General features: G+C 39.9%; 1 protein-coding gene across 3 annotated transcripts in view; it reads right to left on the bottom strand.

Annotated features, from left to right (window-relative positions):
- SLC25A21 (solute carrier family 25 member 21) overlaps positions 1-15,447 on the bottom strand; it is a 507,009-nt gene that overhangs the window by 52,053 nt on the left and 439,509 nt on the right. For all 3 annotated transcript variants that reach the window (XR_006381746.1, XM_044231633.1, XM_044231634.1), the window contains 2 exons: positions 8,663-8,729; positions 1,747-1,806 (listed from right to left, as the gene is read on the bottom strand). Coding sequence is in view for 2 of the 3 variants with exons in the window: in XM_044231633.1 (XP_044087568.1) it covers positions 1,747-1,806; positions 8,663-8,729 (127 nt within the window). In the remaining variant the exon portion in view is untranslated. The remainder of the gene's footprint in view (positions 1-1,746; positions 1,807-8,662; positions 8,730-15,447) is intronic.

The following is a 15,447-nucleotide window of genomic DNA, read 5'->3' as shown; positions in this document are numbered from 1 at the left end:
ACTATTTAAACACATTTGCATAGGGTAACATACCAAATATTTTATTCATTTATCTCAGACTTCTATCATGGAAGCCAAAACATGTGTGTGTACATGAGTGTGTACACACACACACACACACACACACAGATACTAGTCCCAAACTCTTCTGACTGGGAAAGCTAAAATCCAGATGTTCAGGTTTTTATTACTTATTATATGCAATCTTCCAAGTAATTCACTTTTTTGTTCTTCTATAAAACTGAGCTACATTTGCTGTCAGAACTAGTGTTCAGCAGTCCCTTGTCAAAAGAATTGATCAGCTATCAGCAGATCACGTTACTTAGATGATTCCAGAGACCAGCGGGAACAGTTGGCTTCCCAGCCTCCTAGGCTTTTCGTGTGCGAGCGCCGGGGGACATTTAAGGGCTGTTGAAGTGTCTAGCCATATCAAAAAGACACTGGAATAAATGAGTTCAAGGAAAGAGAACACTGTCTACAGTTTGCATGCGTTCAGTTAGAGTAGCTGGAGTGGCCAAACGCTTTTCTGTTTTAATTCTCAGGAGTCCAAGTGACTGCAGCCTCTCACATGGTACCAATGCTCGACACAGGAACTGCCAGCTGGCCCGCTGGAGACCATATTTTATTGTCTTTTGCTAGGAAGTTTTTAATCCTCTCTTTACCAAAATGTTTCCAAAGTTGAGAATGACATTAAGAGAAGACAGCGAGGCATTAAAAAAAAAAAAAAAATCTAAGCTAATATTAGGACTCGGGCTGCCACTTCTACCATACAAGGTTATTTCACAGTACCTTGTTTAGGCAGGAGGCTGGGCAAGAAGTTTCTTAGAGGATCCTTCCTAGAGAAGGGGCACGTACCGTTTAAGAAATAACCGCTATTTCTTCTTGGACATTCTATTGGGCAGAGTAAGTATTCTGAAGTGAAACTTCACAAGTTGAATAACAGAAGAGCCGAAGCTCAGAACATGAGTTTTGAGGCTCACTGCAGCAGGTACACCAGAGGACTTTTTGGGGGGCTGGGGGGCCCCCCTATCAATTGGAGGGTCAATGTATCGGTAGTTTTGCTTCGTTTTGTTTTTCAGGTTTAGAGGGAGGAATCAGTGCACTTTCTCTCTTTTGGGCTCTTGCTGCACACATCCTTGTAGAACCCATCTGGTCACTCTAATTTGCAGTTGCGAAGCAGCAAGGTCACCAAGGAGGAGAGGAGAGGCACTGAGGGATGTCCGCGTCACCACGTGATTTCCATGGAACAGCTGAGATGTGGCATCGTAGCATCACTGTTCTCCTCAACAACTACAGGTCCTTCAGTCTGCAGCTGCCTACAGGGTGACCTGAAGTCCCGCATCTCCTACAGCTTGAGCAAAAGCTGGAAGAGTGACCTGTTAGGAAATTTCTTAGGCAGACTGACTGTTGCATAAATAGATATGTGCAGGACATAGTATGTAAACATATGCATGTTTTGGCTTTCACAGAATCTTTGACAAATGTACTCTTTATTTTATATTCTTGACCATATCTCATATGGGTCTTTCCACACATATCACTGTTATCATAAATTCATCACTGGGAGCTATAAAATAGCCAAATTGTGAGTTATTAGGAAGATGGCTTTCAACAAGTAGCTGAACATTGAATAACTCGAATTCATATTTGCGTAGTTGGGCTTGGGGAATCAAAAGGGTTTTTGTTTCCAGATTTCGCTTTATGAAATAACTCACACACTTAAGTATAATAAATATTCTCACTTACCAATGCTGGTGACAGTGACACGTATCCTAGCAATTTCTTGTACTGCTCAAAGGTGAAAAACTGTGAAACAAAACCAAACCCAGAGATTTATAACCATTTCCTGCAACAAACCCTTTAATTCAGTCAAATGTCTTTAGTAAATCACGATATTAACCAGCATTTTAGAAAGATGATAAACCATCGGGCACAGTTTTGAATCTGGTCTCGGGTAGCTGCTGGCGGACCCTACTTCAACATTCGCATTTTCCAATGCAACTATAATAGCCTACAGAAGAGCTGATGGAAGGAATCCTTTATGGCAGTAAATGAACCATACAGCTTCCATTTACCATGACCATTTTCAGTTTCCCCAGACATCAATAGACTTCTTTTTTATGGCAGTGATTCAAAATTATAGGCAGAGAGACCCAAAATCTCTGGTCTCCTATGTTTTCTCTATGAACAGCTTTCCCAGTGAATGCCCAGTTTTCTAACCCACACCCCATTCTCATCTTGAACATGCACATATGCTCTTTCTTGTGTATCTCTATTGTTTCACGGTTTCCAAACACTCACTGATAATGAAGGCGCCATGGTAACACAGAGAAGGACCCAATGAGGTCATCCAGTCTGCCCTGATTTAAAAGCATGAGTGTCTTCAACCTTTTTCCTTTCATGAAGAGAGTTGTTTGTTCCTTCCTTTAATATCTGATGAGGGAGATTTTGTAGGTTCCTTTCATGAGGTTAACATTTCATATAATTTTCTCTGCAAATAAATTACTATGAAGGCAAATCTCGTCAGACGTCATGTAATGTGCCCCCACTACATTTCTCTTCTCTCTTTCTGTACGCTGTATTTTGGGAAACAACTCTGCTTGATCATGATGTTTTGCTCCTGGGAGCTCTGTTAGTAGAAGCTGCTAATAGTGCTGATAAGGCACATTCTTAGGTCCTGTGAGGGCCCGATTTTTAAAACCCCAGAAAAGGCATAGGTACTTTATGGTCTCGAATGTCTTCTATTCTATTACTTTATAACCCAATAAGATGGGATGAAAAAAAGCAGATGTGGAGATCAAATAATACTCTGTTGTTAGAAAGAAGTAGTTCTAGGTAGACACGGCTCTGTGAGTCTTTGGACAGCCCCAAAGTCATTCTGTCACCAGAGAGATTTTGATTCTTTTAGAGACCCAGGAATACATTTGTGCCATCCTTCTTTAACTCAACTACAGTTATAAGCTTTTCTAGATCAGGGATTCATTCATTTACTCATTCAACAAATATTTATTGGATGCCTCCTGCAAAAGTAAAGATAGAGAAACCCCTGCCTCTTTGATCGAATGTTCTCGCGGGTGGTGTCAACCCTGTAGCTTTCCTGGTATTAAAAAAAACCAGCACCAGCAGCTACCACTGTTTTGGTGAAACCATTAACCATAGAAGGAAAAGTGTTATTGTCTTAGGCTTGACAGATAAGCTTTTCTCTTTGTTTTTATGGTCACTGTCCTCAGTCTCCTTTGATAATTTCCTTGCTGGGGTTTCGATAGGAGCAGTCCTAGGACTGAATCCTGGTTATGCTACTTAGTTGTGAAAGCATGGGCAAGGCTTCTGACATTTCTAGCCCTCAACAACACAAAACTTAACCTTCTAAAATATACCTTAAATAATGGAATTTAAGTAAGATTTTTCTGACATGCCCGACACATATAGGACTTTCAGGAAACCTTAGTTTTCATTCTCTTTCTTCACTTTGGCTAATAGAGGAACCACAGTTACTCGTATCCCTCCACGGTAGCTTGCTGTGGTCCAGAAAACATGCTAAGATCTTTGCATGTACGACTGCACTAAATCCATACAACACCATCAGGCTTATAAGCATCAGGTTATAGTACAATCATAGTACAAACATGACTCTCATTTTGTAGATACATATCCTGCAGTTAGTGAGTGGAAGGACTGACGGCAAAGCCTGAGTATGCTCTTAACCACAACATACGCTTGCTCACCGCTGAGCCGTGACTGTTAACAGTGTGGGATTCTCTGCCCTAGAGTTTTCTTGCTGCTGAGGTCTTCTTGCCTTCCCTGACCTTGGAGGCCCAGAGTCCCTCAAGGCAGAAGGCTTCAAACCTTTTGGAGCACAATCTACTTAAAAAGTGTTCACGTAACACACACACACACACGCACTCACGCATGCATGCACGAATGCAGTGTCCCTTATGTTTATTTATAACGGAAACAAAACATTGCCGTAAAACAGTTTCCTCTCTCACTATGTGTAAGGCAGTATGTTTCTATTCTGTCTCGTGAAAAAAATTCTGGTCATGACCCATTACATCTAGTGACCCACTAAATTATTTTATGACTCATAGGTTATAACCTACATTTGGAAACATTGGGTTCAGGGAAGTTCTGGGATGGATGGACCTCACAAAAGCCCTCACTACCTTGTTCTCTTCCAGGGTGAGGATGCGGTTTTGACTTCTGTTTTGACTTCTGATTTTCTATAGTTCCAAGGTCTTAGACCAAACTAGGATCTCAAGGGAGAAGTCTGGGGACAGGCACTTGGCCTGTCATTGTAGCAATTCTCACAGGGAATTCCAAGTCCCTGTGTTGGGGCAATTCCAGGCTTTTCCTATACCATCTCTAAAATTGTGAGAAAACCAAACTACCATTAGCTGACTGGTACTCATCAGCAGTGTTGTTGGAAGCTTTTAGTGAATGGCGAGGGGGAAATAAATGATTCAGGTTCCTGGGAAGGAAGGAGCCCCATAAGCTACAGTGATGAACTATTAGGGTATTGAATTCAAAGGTCATGAAAAATATATTATCATATATTCTAATAAGCAAATAGTGCTTCAAATAAAGAAGACACTATCTCGAGAAGGGAAAAGGTAAGATCTTTTAAAATGGAGTTTCAGTAATAGTAAAATAATGTAAATGTCAATGTTTTAGTTTGACACCAGTATTTACTAAAAAACATTCATTAATTCATTCAACAAATATTTACTGAATGTCTCTCATGTTCAATGCTTAGAAGACATTATCCCAGAACTATATTCTTAAGTAGATGAGCTGTTATTTTATTTTCTCTCTATACAGCACTACTCCTTCATGTCTTTCATGGTATTTCTCAGTAGTTCCTCAGCCACAACGTGACCAATGCAGAGATGTGATATAAGTACCCTATCATATAAAATACGAGATTACATTCTAAGGATAAAATTGGGAGGGTCAACATGTAATCAGGTTGCCTCCCCAAAGTCTTACTGATATGTGACTATAGAGTTTTGAAAACATTCATATTCAATTAGGGTTTTGGGAATCCTGAATATAAAATCTGGAACCCAAATGAATCGTGTCATATATAACCTATCTACTAGAATCTAGAAACTGGTAGTCTCACCTAGGGGAAGTGGCTGCCATGTGGTCTCCAGAGAAGTGTCGGGCTGTGGCTGGGCAGGGGAGGTCAGTACAGTTTGCCTGGGGGACACAGTCCTCCACCGTTTTCCCCTTTGCTTCCATTCATGCTCACTCAGCAATCTGATGACTAAGGTGACCTCCCAGGTGTTCTGTTCTGGGATGCAGTTAAATTACATGGAAACGGTCCAGTCCACTTGGGTCTTGCTTTTAACTACCTAAGCAGCACTCAGACTAGGGCTAATTATTCCCCATTACCAAGGCAGACCCCTTCTGCAGACTCCTGTCAATGCCCTGTGCATGTTGAGGCCCTCCAGTTCCGCTGGTGGGAACAGGGACTATTCCTGGCCCTGTGGGCTTGCCATGCCCTGTTCCCCCAAATGCTCTGGACAGCTCTTTCGCAGGTTTTGCTAGTTTCTTCACATGCATGCACTTGGCAGTTCTCCGCTGAATATTTATGGGGTCCCTCTGAAGAGCTTAGGAGCTCTCTGTGCAGTTTTCTCTTTTCTGGTACCTCTGTCTTGTGAACTCGAGCTGCCTTGCCCTCTCCAGCCTGTCAGCTCCATCTCAACCCAGGGGGTAGAGCGGGCTCTGCTTACATCTCCCCTGCGTGCCTGGGGTCTGGAAAAACCTCTCCAGGCAGTCAGCTGGGGGCAAATCATAAAGCTCATCTCACTTGTTTCCCGTCCCTGCCCTTCCTTGTCTGATGTCCAGTGTCCTGAAAACTGTGGTTTCATATATTTTGTTCATTTTTGTTGCAGTTTCAGGCAGGAGAGTAAATCTGGTCTCTTACTCTATCTCGGCTGGAAATGGAAGTCTTGGTCTTCCAAAGACTGAAGAGTAGATGTGGGAATTTTGGGGAATAGGATAGGAATGTCTCCTGTGATAAATCAATACACTTTCTTTCTGTTTCTCTCTGTTTCATTTGTATATCGAACACTGATTGAGCATCTAGTAGGTATAGTAGACACCATGACAGGTGTAGAGATCGTGACAAACAAATAGCCTTCACAGTTCCTATTCTTTTGTGGGTCTGGTTAGCATCAGATGGTCCTTGAGAGTCTGTCCATGGAAAAATGGTATTTCTGGACCTATGAATCTCAAGACCAGATTCTAGAAACTGGAACATGGTGCCTCCCATGTCTGAAAGATCAGTTGGTCCCTTTTCTGAGGTCTTTATTTCCTTTTGCTAACTGCAATACTAATTCTGTCTTAATCTGTGAAGGGGGACGTTTCATTTATCTAGCATTGATGAGACTTACTTTAATGATCTTATTTTGAAGACTAAAGTGCAGAAAAACTTCACATTGTCTGTTTCTGATTATAATAATGATTGTAATCGAAGTGTCAGTCCCAAGGAATACACACACACACACACACACATATTCACATTTATTCATGTATATGTATGTATGTGTGTGTCTATTTATATATATATGTATATATGGTCTCTGAATATTTCTTCTGAATTAAACTTTGATGCCATACAATGAAGCACTTTATGACATGAGATATTGTTACAATCCGATGATCGCCTTCCTCACAAATTCCAAGATAAATATCTATAAAATGAATATTTTTATAAATTGTATAGAAAAAGTAGTGCTATCCATCTGGCAAAGATATACTTAACTCCAAGTTGGACTTAAAAAGCCAAGGCACTTACCATATGTCTCAATAATTTTAAGGTAAAATCAACTTGAAACAAGATGTCTGGGACACATACACCATATCCAGTTGCCCAAAAGTTCATCTGTTAACCATTGCTCTGGCAGCGAGCATTGCTTTTTTTCTTAAGTAGAGACTAACTCAGTTTTGTAAAGCTCAACTTTTTTTTTCTCCTTACATAAAAGACTGTTCAACACTGATAAACTTTAATCCTCTTCAAATTTAAATGAAATCGTCTCCAATGTGTAGTATTAAGGAAAAATACTCCGGGAAAAACTTTAATTACAATTGACTCTATTTATCCATGTAAAAACACTGAACAAATGAATATATTATTCCATGGAGACAAAGTGACTTTCCTTTTGAAAAGGAACTCTGCTCTGTTTGTTTACTTGGGCAATCTTTTATCAAGTGAAGCCATTTCATAATTCAATTCAGCTCTCTTGTGTACTTTGGTGAACTTTTTCCAGATTCTCTACTGCGATTCAGATCCTTCTAATGAAATTTGTATTGAAGTAATAATATAAAATCACAAAAACTATGGCAACAAAGGGGATGAATTTATAGAGAAAGTATGTTTTAAAGCTTTGTGTTCTTTTTTTTTTTTAAGATTTTGTTTATTTATTTGACAGACAGAGATCTCAAATAGGCAGAGAGGCAGGCAGAGGGGTGGGGGTGGGGGAAGCAGACTCCCTGCTGAGCAGGGAGCCTGATGTGGGGCTCAATCCCAGGACCCTCAGATCATGACCTGAGCTGAAGGCAGAGGCTTTAACCCACTGAGTCACCCAGGCGCCCCTAAAACTTGGTGTTCTAAATTCTAGATCTAACTTAAATTCTATTAAATTACTATTTGACATAATGTAAAAGTATGGTTGTCTGTGCATGTTCGTTTTCTTTATCACAAATATTAACTTAGTTAACCTCTTAATTTACTGAGCAAAAGTGTAGAAATTGTCCCATTTTACCTTTCAGGAATATTGGGAATACAAATTGAGTAATATATCTGAAAAAAGCTTTATGTCATTAGTTGGAAAGGAAGTCTTTTGGCCTAAGTGTATGTCATCCTTCTTATGGAAAAGACAAAGCCATATGGTGAAGCCAAGTGGTGAGGGTAGGGGGCACTGCCAGCCAGAGTCACTGTGATCAGGACTTCTGTCCAAGAAAACACAGAAAAGAGTAATCAGATTTAGCTCTTTCTTCCCCGGAGGTCCTGCCAGATCTCCGTGTTCCTATCCAGATACTGAACCAGCAAGCAGTACATAAACTCCCACAGTTATGTGGTTAAAGAATGGAAATCAGCATAGTGGAAGTAATAATTTTGTAAAAACCAGAATAGAGAATTTTAACAGAGGAGCCCTGGGTGGAGGGGCAGGGAAGGAAATGAAGTTAGCGTGCCGAATAAATGTGTTATATGAGAATCATACACAAAGAAATACGGTGTATTAGTTCGTTGTGTTTACAAAATGGAACTGATTTAGGGAAAAGGGTTTTTCTACCACTCTTCCCTCCTGTCCTCTCACTTTCTTCTTAATAATTCTTGCTCCCAAGGAGAACTGATGAATTGCTTTGAGAAAAAGGAGCAAGTTATTTTGTGGCTGCTGTGGTTCAATTACATGAATTTCATTCACCACCATACTTTTTGTATAATTTCCTTATCAGAAGGAAGCGCCTTTATCCAGAAAAAAAAAAATCCATAAACCAATACATGAGAGAGTGACCTGCCCTAATAATTGTAATAGTCATGCTATAATTTTCACATTCAATTTTTTACTATTTTATCTTTAATTCACATGAACATCCCGCAACATTTGTTGCGGGATGTCTCTTTTCACTTGGTGGAAAGGTATGCAATGCTTACCTTCACTGCTCTTTTTGGTGTTTCAGCCAAGATTGGTGGCAGAATCCCCTTGTAGAAACCAAACAATCTATTGGAGAAATAAAAGATTTCATGTAAAGGAATCAGGAAATAGGTAATTCTGCCTCTGTTTATGGATAAAGCAACTAATCTTAAAGCATTCCCAGTTATGCAATGGAGCACACCAATCATGAAGTCTTCCTTTGTTTTAATTCTAAAGTGCAGAGATTATGAATTCTATACTTATCAGCTCTATGAAATTCAGAAGAATAAATGGCACCAGAGACTGGAATCCCCTGTTGCTAAACACAACAATGAGTTGTACCTTAAGGATGAACTTGACCTTTCTCATTTTGAGGGATCTTGAATTTTTTCCCTCAGTTGTGCGGTAGGTAGTCCACGGTTTTGCACTTCTTCCCTTGTAAACAAATGAGGTTAGGGTTATACCTAAGCCCACTAGACTGGAACTTTCTGAGCTAACAAGGGGCACAAATCCTCAATTCCAGCTTTGCTAACACAAAGGAACTAACAAGCTCTATGACTATGGAAACTGGGCTACCAGCTCTGTCCTGAGTTAGTCATGATTTTTTTTAACTTCCTTGATGGAGATAGAAGGTCAGGGGCATATGTTGCTGACAGAAGAAATGTCAAGCTTCCTTGCTGATATGCAGTCTTACAAGGCCTGGGACGACTGTCGCTGCCAATGTTGAGGGACTTGTCACATACTCAAATGTTTTTAGAAACAAAAACAAAAACAAAAAAACAAAACTGAGAATGAGTGCCATATGCTTATGATAAGGTTCATAAAATGTCACCACTTATTTCATATTAGATTTTAAGATTCAAAATTTTAAATTTGTCTACCCTGGAAAAAAATATATGCCATACACTCATTTTAAACCTGAAATACATAAATAGAATATTCCTTATTATTTTCTGAGATCATTGGTTTTCCTGATGAACCATAAGTGACTACAGAAGAAGGCAGGACACAACATGTCTGTATTTTAGGATGTCCACTTAACATGGGGCTGGAGCTTTTCCCATTGACCTCTAAGGCTTCACTTCAACTTCCTTAAATTGGGTTCTGCTTCTAGAACAAGTTGAGAATTTACATATACTAATTCACTGTGCCACCCAGTCCGACATGGTGATTTCTCGCTCTTCCTTGATTCATTGGTGTACAAAGCACACTTCAGTTAAGGAAGCAAAGGTCTTGTTTTATAGCTTCTAAATTGTTAGGTCCTTGAGGGCTGAGTGTGCATTAGTGTGCTTACCCCAGAGGCTTCTCTGTGTGTGGCTATGTAACCAGGACACAAACTTTGTTAAGCATATGGATTTCGCAAAGGGGAAGAGAGGAATCAAATGATCCCCTGAGATGGGCTTACACTACCTAGTATTTTTGACTTAATGGATGGTGCTAGCAGACATATGATTTGAAGAATTGTGGGAATTCATGCTCCCACCTCTTTTCCACTCCAATTTCAACTACTAATGCCTGAAATTCACTTATAAAATTCAAATACCACCACTCTTTATCATTTAAATTTCATTATAAATTAATCATTACATGATTTTCAGCATAAGAGTGACTAAGCATAGGCTCGGTCTTCCCAGAAGATAAATGTGATTATCTGAATAGAAGCTCTATATTTATAATGAAAGATTTATTAGTACTGTTCTTTCTGTGCTGATTTTTCCTTATCTGGAAGATTATGTCTGGTTTTTGGGGAAAATGTTAAGAAGAACATTTAAATAACTAAAGCTTCTAGAACAGAGTGTCCCTGTTAATAACAGAGGTACTTGAAATCTCATACAGCAGAGAACAGTTAGAGGAAGAACAGTCGCTCAGCCTGGAGAACAATCATAGGGAGAAATATGATGGATGTGATCAATCTCTTGAAAGACGAACATGTAGGAAAGAGCTTCGACTTTTCTGTTCATTTCCAGGTGGTAGAACTAGGACCAACAGGTGGAAGCAACAAAAAAAAGACACATTATTGGTCTTGTAGGAGCTTAACATAAGGAAGTACTCCTAATAGAACCATCTACAGATAGAATGGGCTGTCCTAAAAAATGATGAGTTCTCCTTCCTGGAACATGGTCAAGCAGTGTGGATGGCCACTTGTCATGGATGTCAGAGATGGGATTTATACGGCAATGGATGAACTTAATGGCCTCAAGATCGATCTACTCCAACCCTGATATTTTGTTGTTCTGAGAAATGTAACAGGAGGATATGGGAAAGTGCTCTCCTGAAGAGACAAAATCTTAACTTCAAACTTTTGCCTTAAGTAGAGCACTGCTTCTCTGGAAGAGGACAGAAATCTTTTAAGTAACACAGAAGGTCTTCATTTTAAAAATGATGGGAGAAAATATTAAAAAGAGGTGTAAGGCAGGAGGGAAGCGAGGCAGCTGGGAGAACCATAAGGATTTAATCTGAAAAGAGCTGGGAGGTCCAGAGCCCTCAGCTTCAAGTTGGCGATGCTTCCTTGATGTGCCCTCCTTCCCTTCTCTCTGCTTGGTTCCTTTCATGTGTAATCACCACCCTCCCCAACTCCCTACCACTGCCTCCAGCCATCCCAACCATCCTGAACTTTCCAACAGTGAATGAACAGCTTTAATGAGAAATTCTCGAGGACCATAGGCAGGCTTTGCTGGAAAATGGGAAGCTAGATCTACTTCCTTGCATTGTTTCCAAAGTGTATCTTTGCAATAGTGGACATCTACAGAATAGTTAGGCCAGCACTTCTTCTGTTGAGAACTGCCCCACCCAATTTTTTAAAAACACTGGTGACAACACGTTAGTACAATATGATACTTCTTGTAGGCAGTTGGTTGATTGGGCAACTCACCAAAGGGATCCAAATGGTATTCTGTCTCTTTGCCTCAGTTAATCTAATCCAAGCTAGACCTAGCAGAGTTTTTCTCCAGGATTTGAGAATTAGAACTGAAAAGGTCAAGTCTTGCTCTGTGTGGTTCAAGCTATAAGACAGAAAGCTAGCATGTCAGTGACAGTCACTTTTTCTGTTATTTGGAGAAGGTTAACCTGCAGTGATTTAAAAAAAAAAAAAAAAAAAAAAGGAAGATACCATCCAGGGAAACACAAAAGCAAGATGGAAAAAAGCATTTCTCATATGGGTGTATGACCCTGTTGTCAGCAATTTTTTATACTTAGTTACATCTCAACCCTTCTTGAATATTGGCATTTCCCTTCGCTTTTTGTTCTTTGAGATACCGAGTATCATTTAGAATAAATTCCTTTTTTTTTTTTAACCTAAATAATTCTGAGTTTGGTTTATTACTTAACAACCCAAGGTCCTGGATCCAGAAAGTAAGTTTCATGGTCCCTACGGTCAAAATGCCTGCCACAGGACCTCCGTGCCATGCCCTCTCCCACGAAGAGGCTTTTTGTCAGTGAAGATAGGCATTTGGGTCAATCAGAAGAGTCACACGCAGAATTCGAGAAAGAGAATGTGGTGGGGAAGGGCGCAAGCTGACAAGCTACTTTTCTGACTTGATTAGATAATTACTGGAGGCTTTCTGAAGGTGAAGTATGACATATAGTTTCTTAAAAACAAAAAGGAATTGTAACGTTTTATGAAGGAAATACTTTTTTTCTTACTAGAGAACTAATGTTTATACCCACATGCACTGTTCACTCTGCCAAATTTTTCTGCCTTCATGTAGCTTTGGCTTTAAATACAGAGCATATGGCTTAGGAGGACAATAACTAGAGAAGTTAAGAGATTTGTGACACCCATATCAACATGCTATATCCTGCTTACTTCTCAAGAAGCAGACTGACACACCCGGTCTACTCCCTAGATGAATGGAAAAGAATTCTAAAGTGTATGAGGCATTAAGAGCAGTTGTTTTCCCTGAAAAGGCAGTAAGGCCATGATTCTGGCTTTAAGTTTTGACCAACAACAAGCCAACTGGAGAACTCTTTGGAAGAGGCACAAGAACCAATGCAAGACCTCCCATAACAAGGTGGTATGACCTATATGGCAGCCCTCACAGCTTGTTTCTCAAGATTGTTACTTCTAAAAGTTGCCAATTTGATTTTAATTATCCTATGTAAGAAAATGTTAACTTGGATGTTTATGGACTTTTGTTGATATTGGTGTAAGTAAAAATTGTCACAGCTTGTCGAAAGCTTACAATGTACTATCCACTCTGTTAAGAATAAATGTGTGTAGGCATATGGACATACTTTAATCTCCTTCAACTTTCACAGCAATCTTGGAAGAAGGCATGATTATTTTCTTCATTTTTCAGGTGAGACCTACTGTCACATCACCGCTAAACAAGGGATAATGACTCAAATCAAGTTCCGTTGTCCTCACGGTCCACGTCCTTGACCGCTGGGCTATGCTCTATTGCAATTTTTCTTGAAATAAATTTATTTCCATAAACACTTTTGAAAAGTTATTTTATGTTGCAAAAATGTCTTATTACTTCTTATTTTAGGAAAAGTCAAAAATGGCAATCAAAATTCAGTTTCGTAGTCCCATTTCCATTCAGTTCTATTTTAAAGTAACCGGTTGATCAGGGCTGAGATGAAAAAGATCATTTTTTTGTGAAAGATTTTGGGTTCTTAAGTATTTTCTAATTGTATCAGAATGAGAAAAAAAAAAAAGTGGGCTCAAGGACAAATGTTTTTCCCCCCAGGATATTTTGTACTTAAAAATACCAGGATAATACTGTCAGTGTGGGAGAAAGATAATACTTCAGTAATATGAAAAAGCACTGAAATATTAATACTATATATTAAAGGAAAAACTGTTATTAAAGCCAGTGGGGAGCACTGCTGGTTGCTCACCCAACAGATATCCCTTTTGTTCTTTGGGATGCAGGTAGTCCCCATGCCCCATACGTAGGGAAGAAACCCCTTCTCTAGTCCAGAGGTGAAGCAGCATTCTTCAAGCCAATCATGGTGGTCCCATTCCCTTGCTGGTGAATCCTGTCCGATGCATGGACACATGATCCAAACCTAGCCCATGAGACCAGTGGTGGGAAGAGGGGGAATACATGTTGGAAATCCCCAATTTCCAGCCCAAGGAAAACAGGCAGGTGGAAGGAAAAGTCCTTCTTTTTTTGCTAGTTGTTGTGCTATCTGCATGAAATGCCTGTATACTGGAATCAAATGAGATATCAATACCCACAAACCGAAGAAGGCCAGCACAAAGATGGGAAGGACCTGGATCTCAATGACATTATTGGGCTATTGAATTAGTCAATCCTAGCAATCTTGCCTCCAGATTTCTGGTTAGGTGAAATTAAAAATACATCTTTACTATCTCAGTTGCTTTCAATTATGTCTTCTGTTAACCTCCAGCTAAAAGAACTTGAGAAGAACATGCACATGTAGCTTTTTTTTTTTTTTGTCTTTTTTAAAGATTTTATTTACTTATTTGACAGAGAGGTGGCGAGAGCAGGAGCACACGAGAGCAGGGGGAGTGGGAGAGGGAAAGCAGGCTTCCTGCTGAGCAGGGAGCCCGATGCGGGGTTCCATCCTAGGACCCTGGGATCATGACCTGAGCCGAAGGCAGATCTTAACAACTGAGCCACCCATGCGCCCCATTGTAGTTTTGATCTTCATTAGCAAATAGGCTTTAACACCCCCAATTCTGAAAAAGCCTTACATGAGAAATCTTCCATCACAATTACAATGAAGGGAGTTGTTGAATGTTAAGCAAAGCATTTAGAAGGAGACTGTGAGAACCATTTTGGGAAATGCCTTTAGATTATTTCTTTCAGGAGCCCATCACACATTCAATCCCTGTCCTATTAGGATGATTACCTATGAGAAAACCCCATACCACACATGGAATAGCTCAAAGCAAATATCAGGATGGGGTTCCAGGTCTCCAAAGCCATTAATGGTGGTTCATATACTAATGAGAGTTGTGATTCAGAAACATAAGTAGATACAGAGTATTACAATATTGGGTCACATTTGTTTTTCATTGTATAATCAAAACAGGCCTTGTATTACTTATGTTCATCTATAAAATGAAGATCAAAACTGCATTGCACATGTCCTTCGCTCAAAGACACAGCTCATACATAGCTTATTTAAAATACAGACTTGTGCCAAACCCCACAAAATAATTTTACCCCTCATTTCCCCCCACCCCCATTTTTAAAGTGTGAAACTATTTTAACGTATTGGGTGGCTCCAAGGTCACAGACCAATTAATGAAAAGATGCTGATTGTATGAAGGAAGGAGACGTGGAATTTCCTTTGAGTTCCAGTTTGTGTCCCTTCTTGGTGGTTCACTTAGGGCAAGTCGAACCCTTGAAGAAGCCTTCCTGCTGTCTCTCATTAGTAGGGTCTAATTTTAGGTTACCTTGTTCAAGGTCCAAACTTTAGACGCCCAAAGAAAGTAGACAGATCCTTAATTAAACATCTTGTATCTGACAACATCTTTAGTCCATTTGGATGGCTGAATAAAAGTTACTGGCTTTCAGTCAGCTACTGAAACTTGAAGATTTTGTGGTAAATAGCGGGTAGACAGGACAGGGCTTAACATTCTCAAAATTTGACTCAGGTAAAGAAACCAAAAAGGAGTGGAAAAATCGCATATTCTGTCTGCCCCTCCTTTCTTCCTTCTGAGTCACCCCCTTGTTTGTCTTGCTGTTTTTTTTCCAAGTTAGTATGTAGAAAATGTTTGTTTGGAAGTCATTTGTACCGTGCCATTGGACTGCTCCTTCGGGCAGGCTGGGAAGTTTCCGAAGTCGCTGGGCGAGTAAGCAGGATTTCGGTGTTAGGAAAAACAACA

The sequence above is a fragment of the Neovison vison genome, chromosome 13 (genome assembly GCF_020171115.1).
Source record: "Neovison vison isolate M4711 chromosome 13, ASM_NN_V1, whole genome shotgun sequence".
In the NCBI taxonomy this organism is placed as follows: domain Eukaryota; kingdom Metazoa; phylum Chordata; class Mammalia; order Carnivora; family Mustelidae; genus Neogale; species Neogale vison.
The sequence above is the reverse complement of the archived record's forward strand: the minus strand, read 5'-3'. Positions and strand labels throughout refer to the sequence as shown.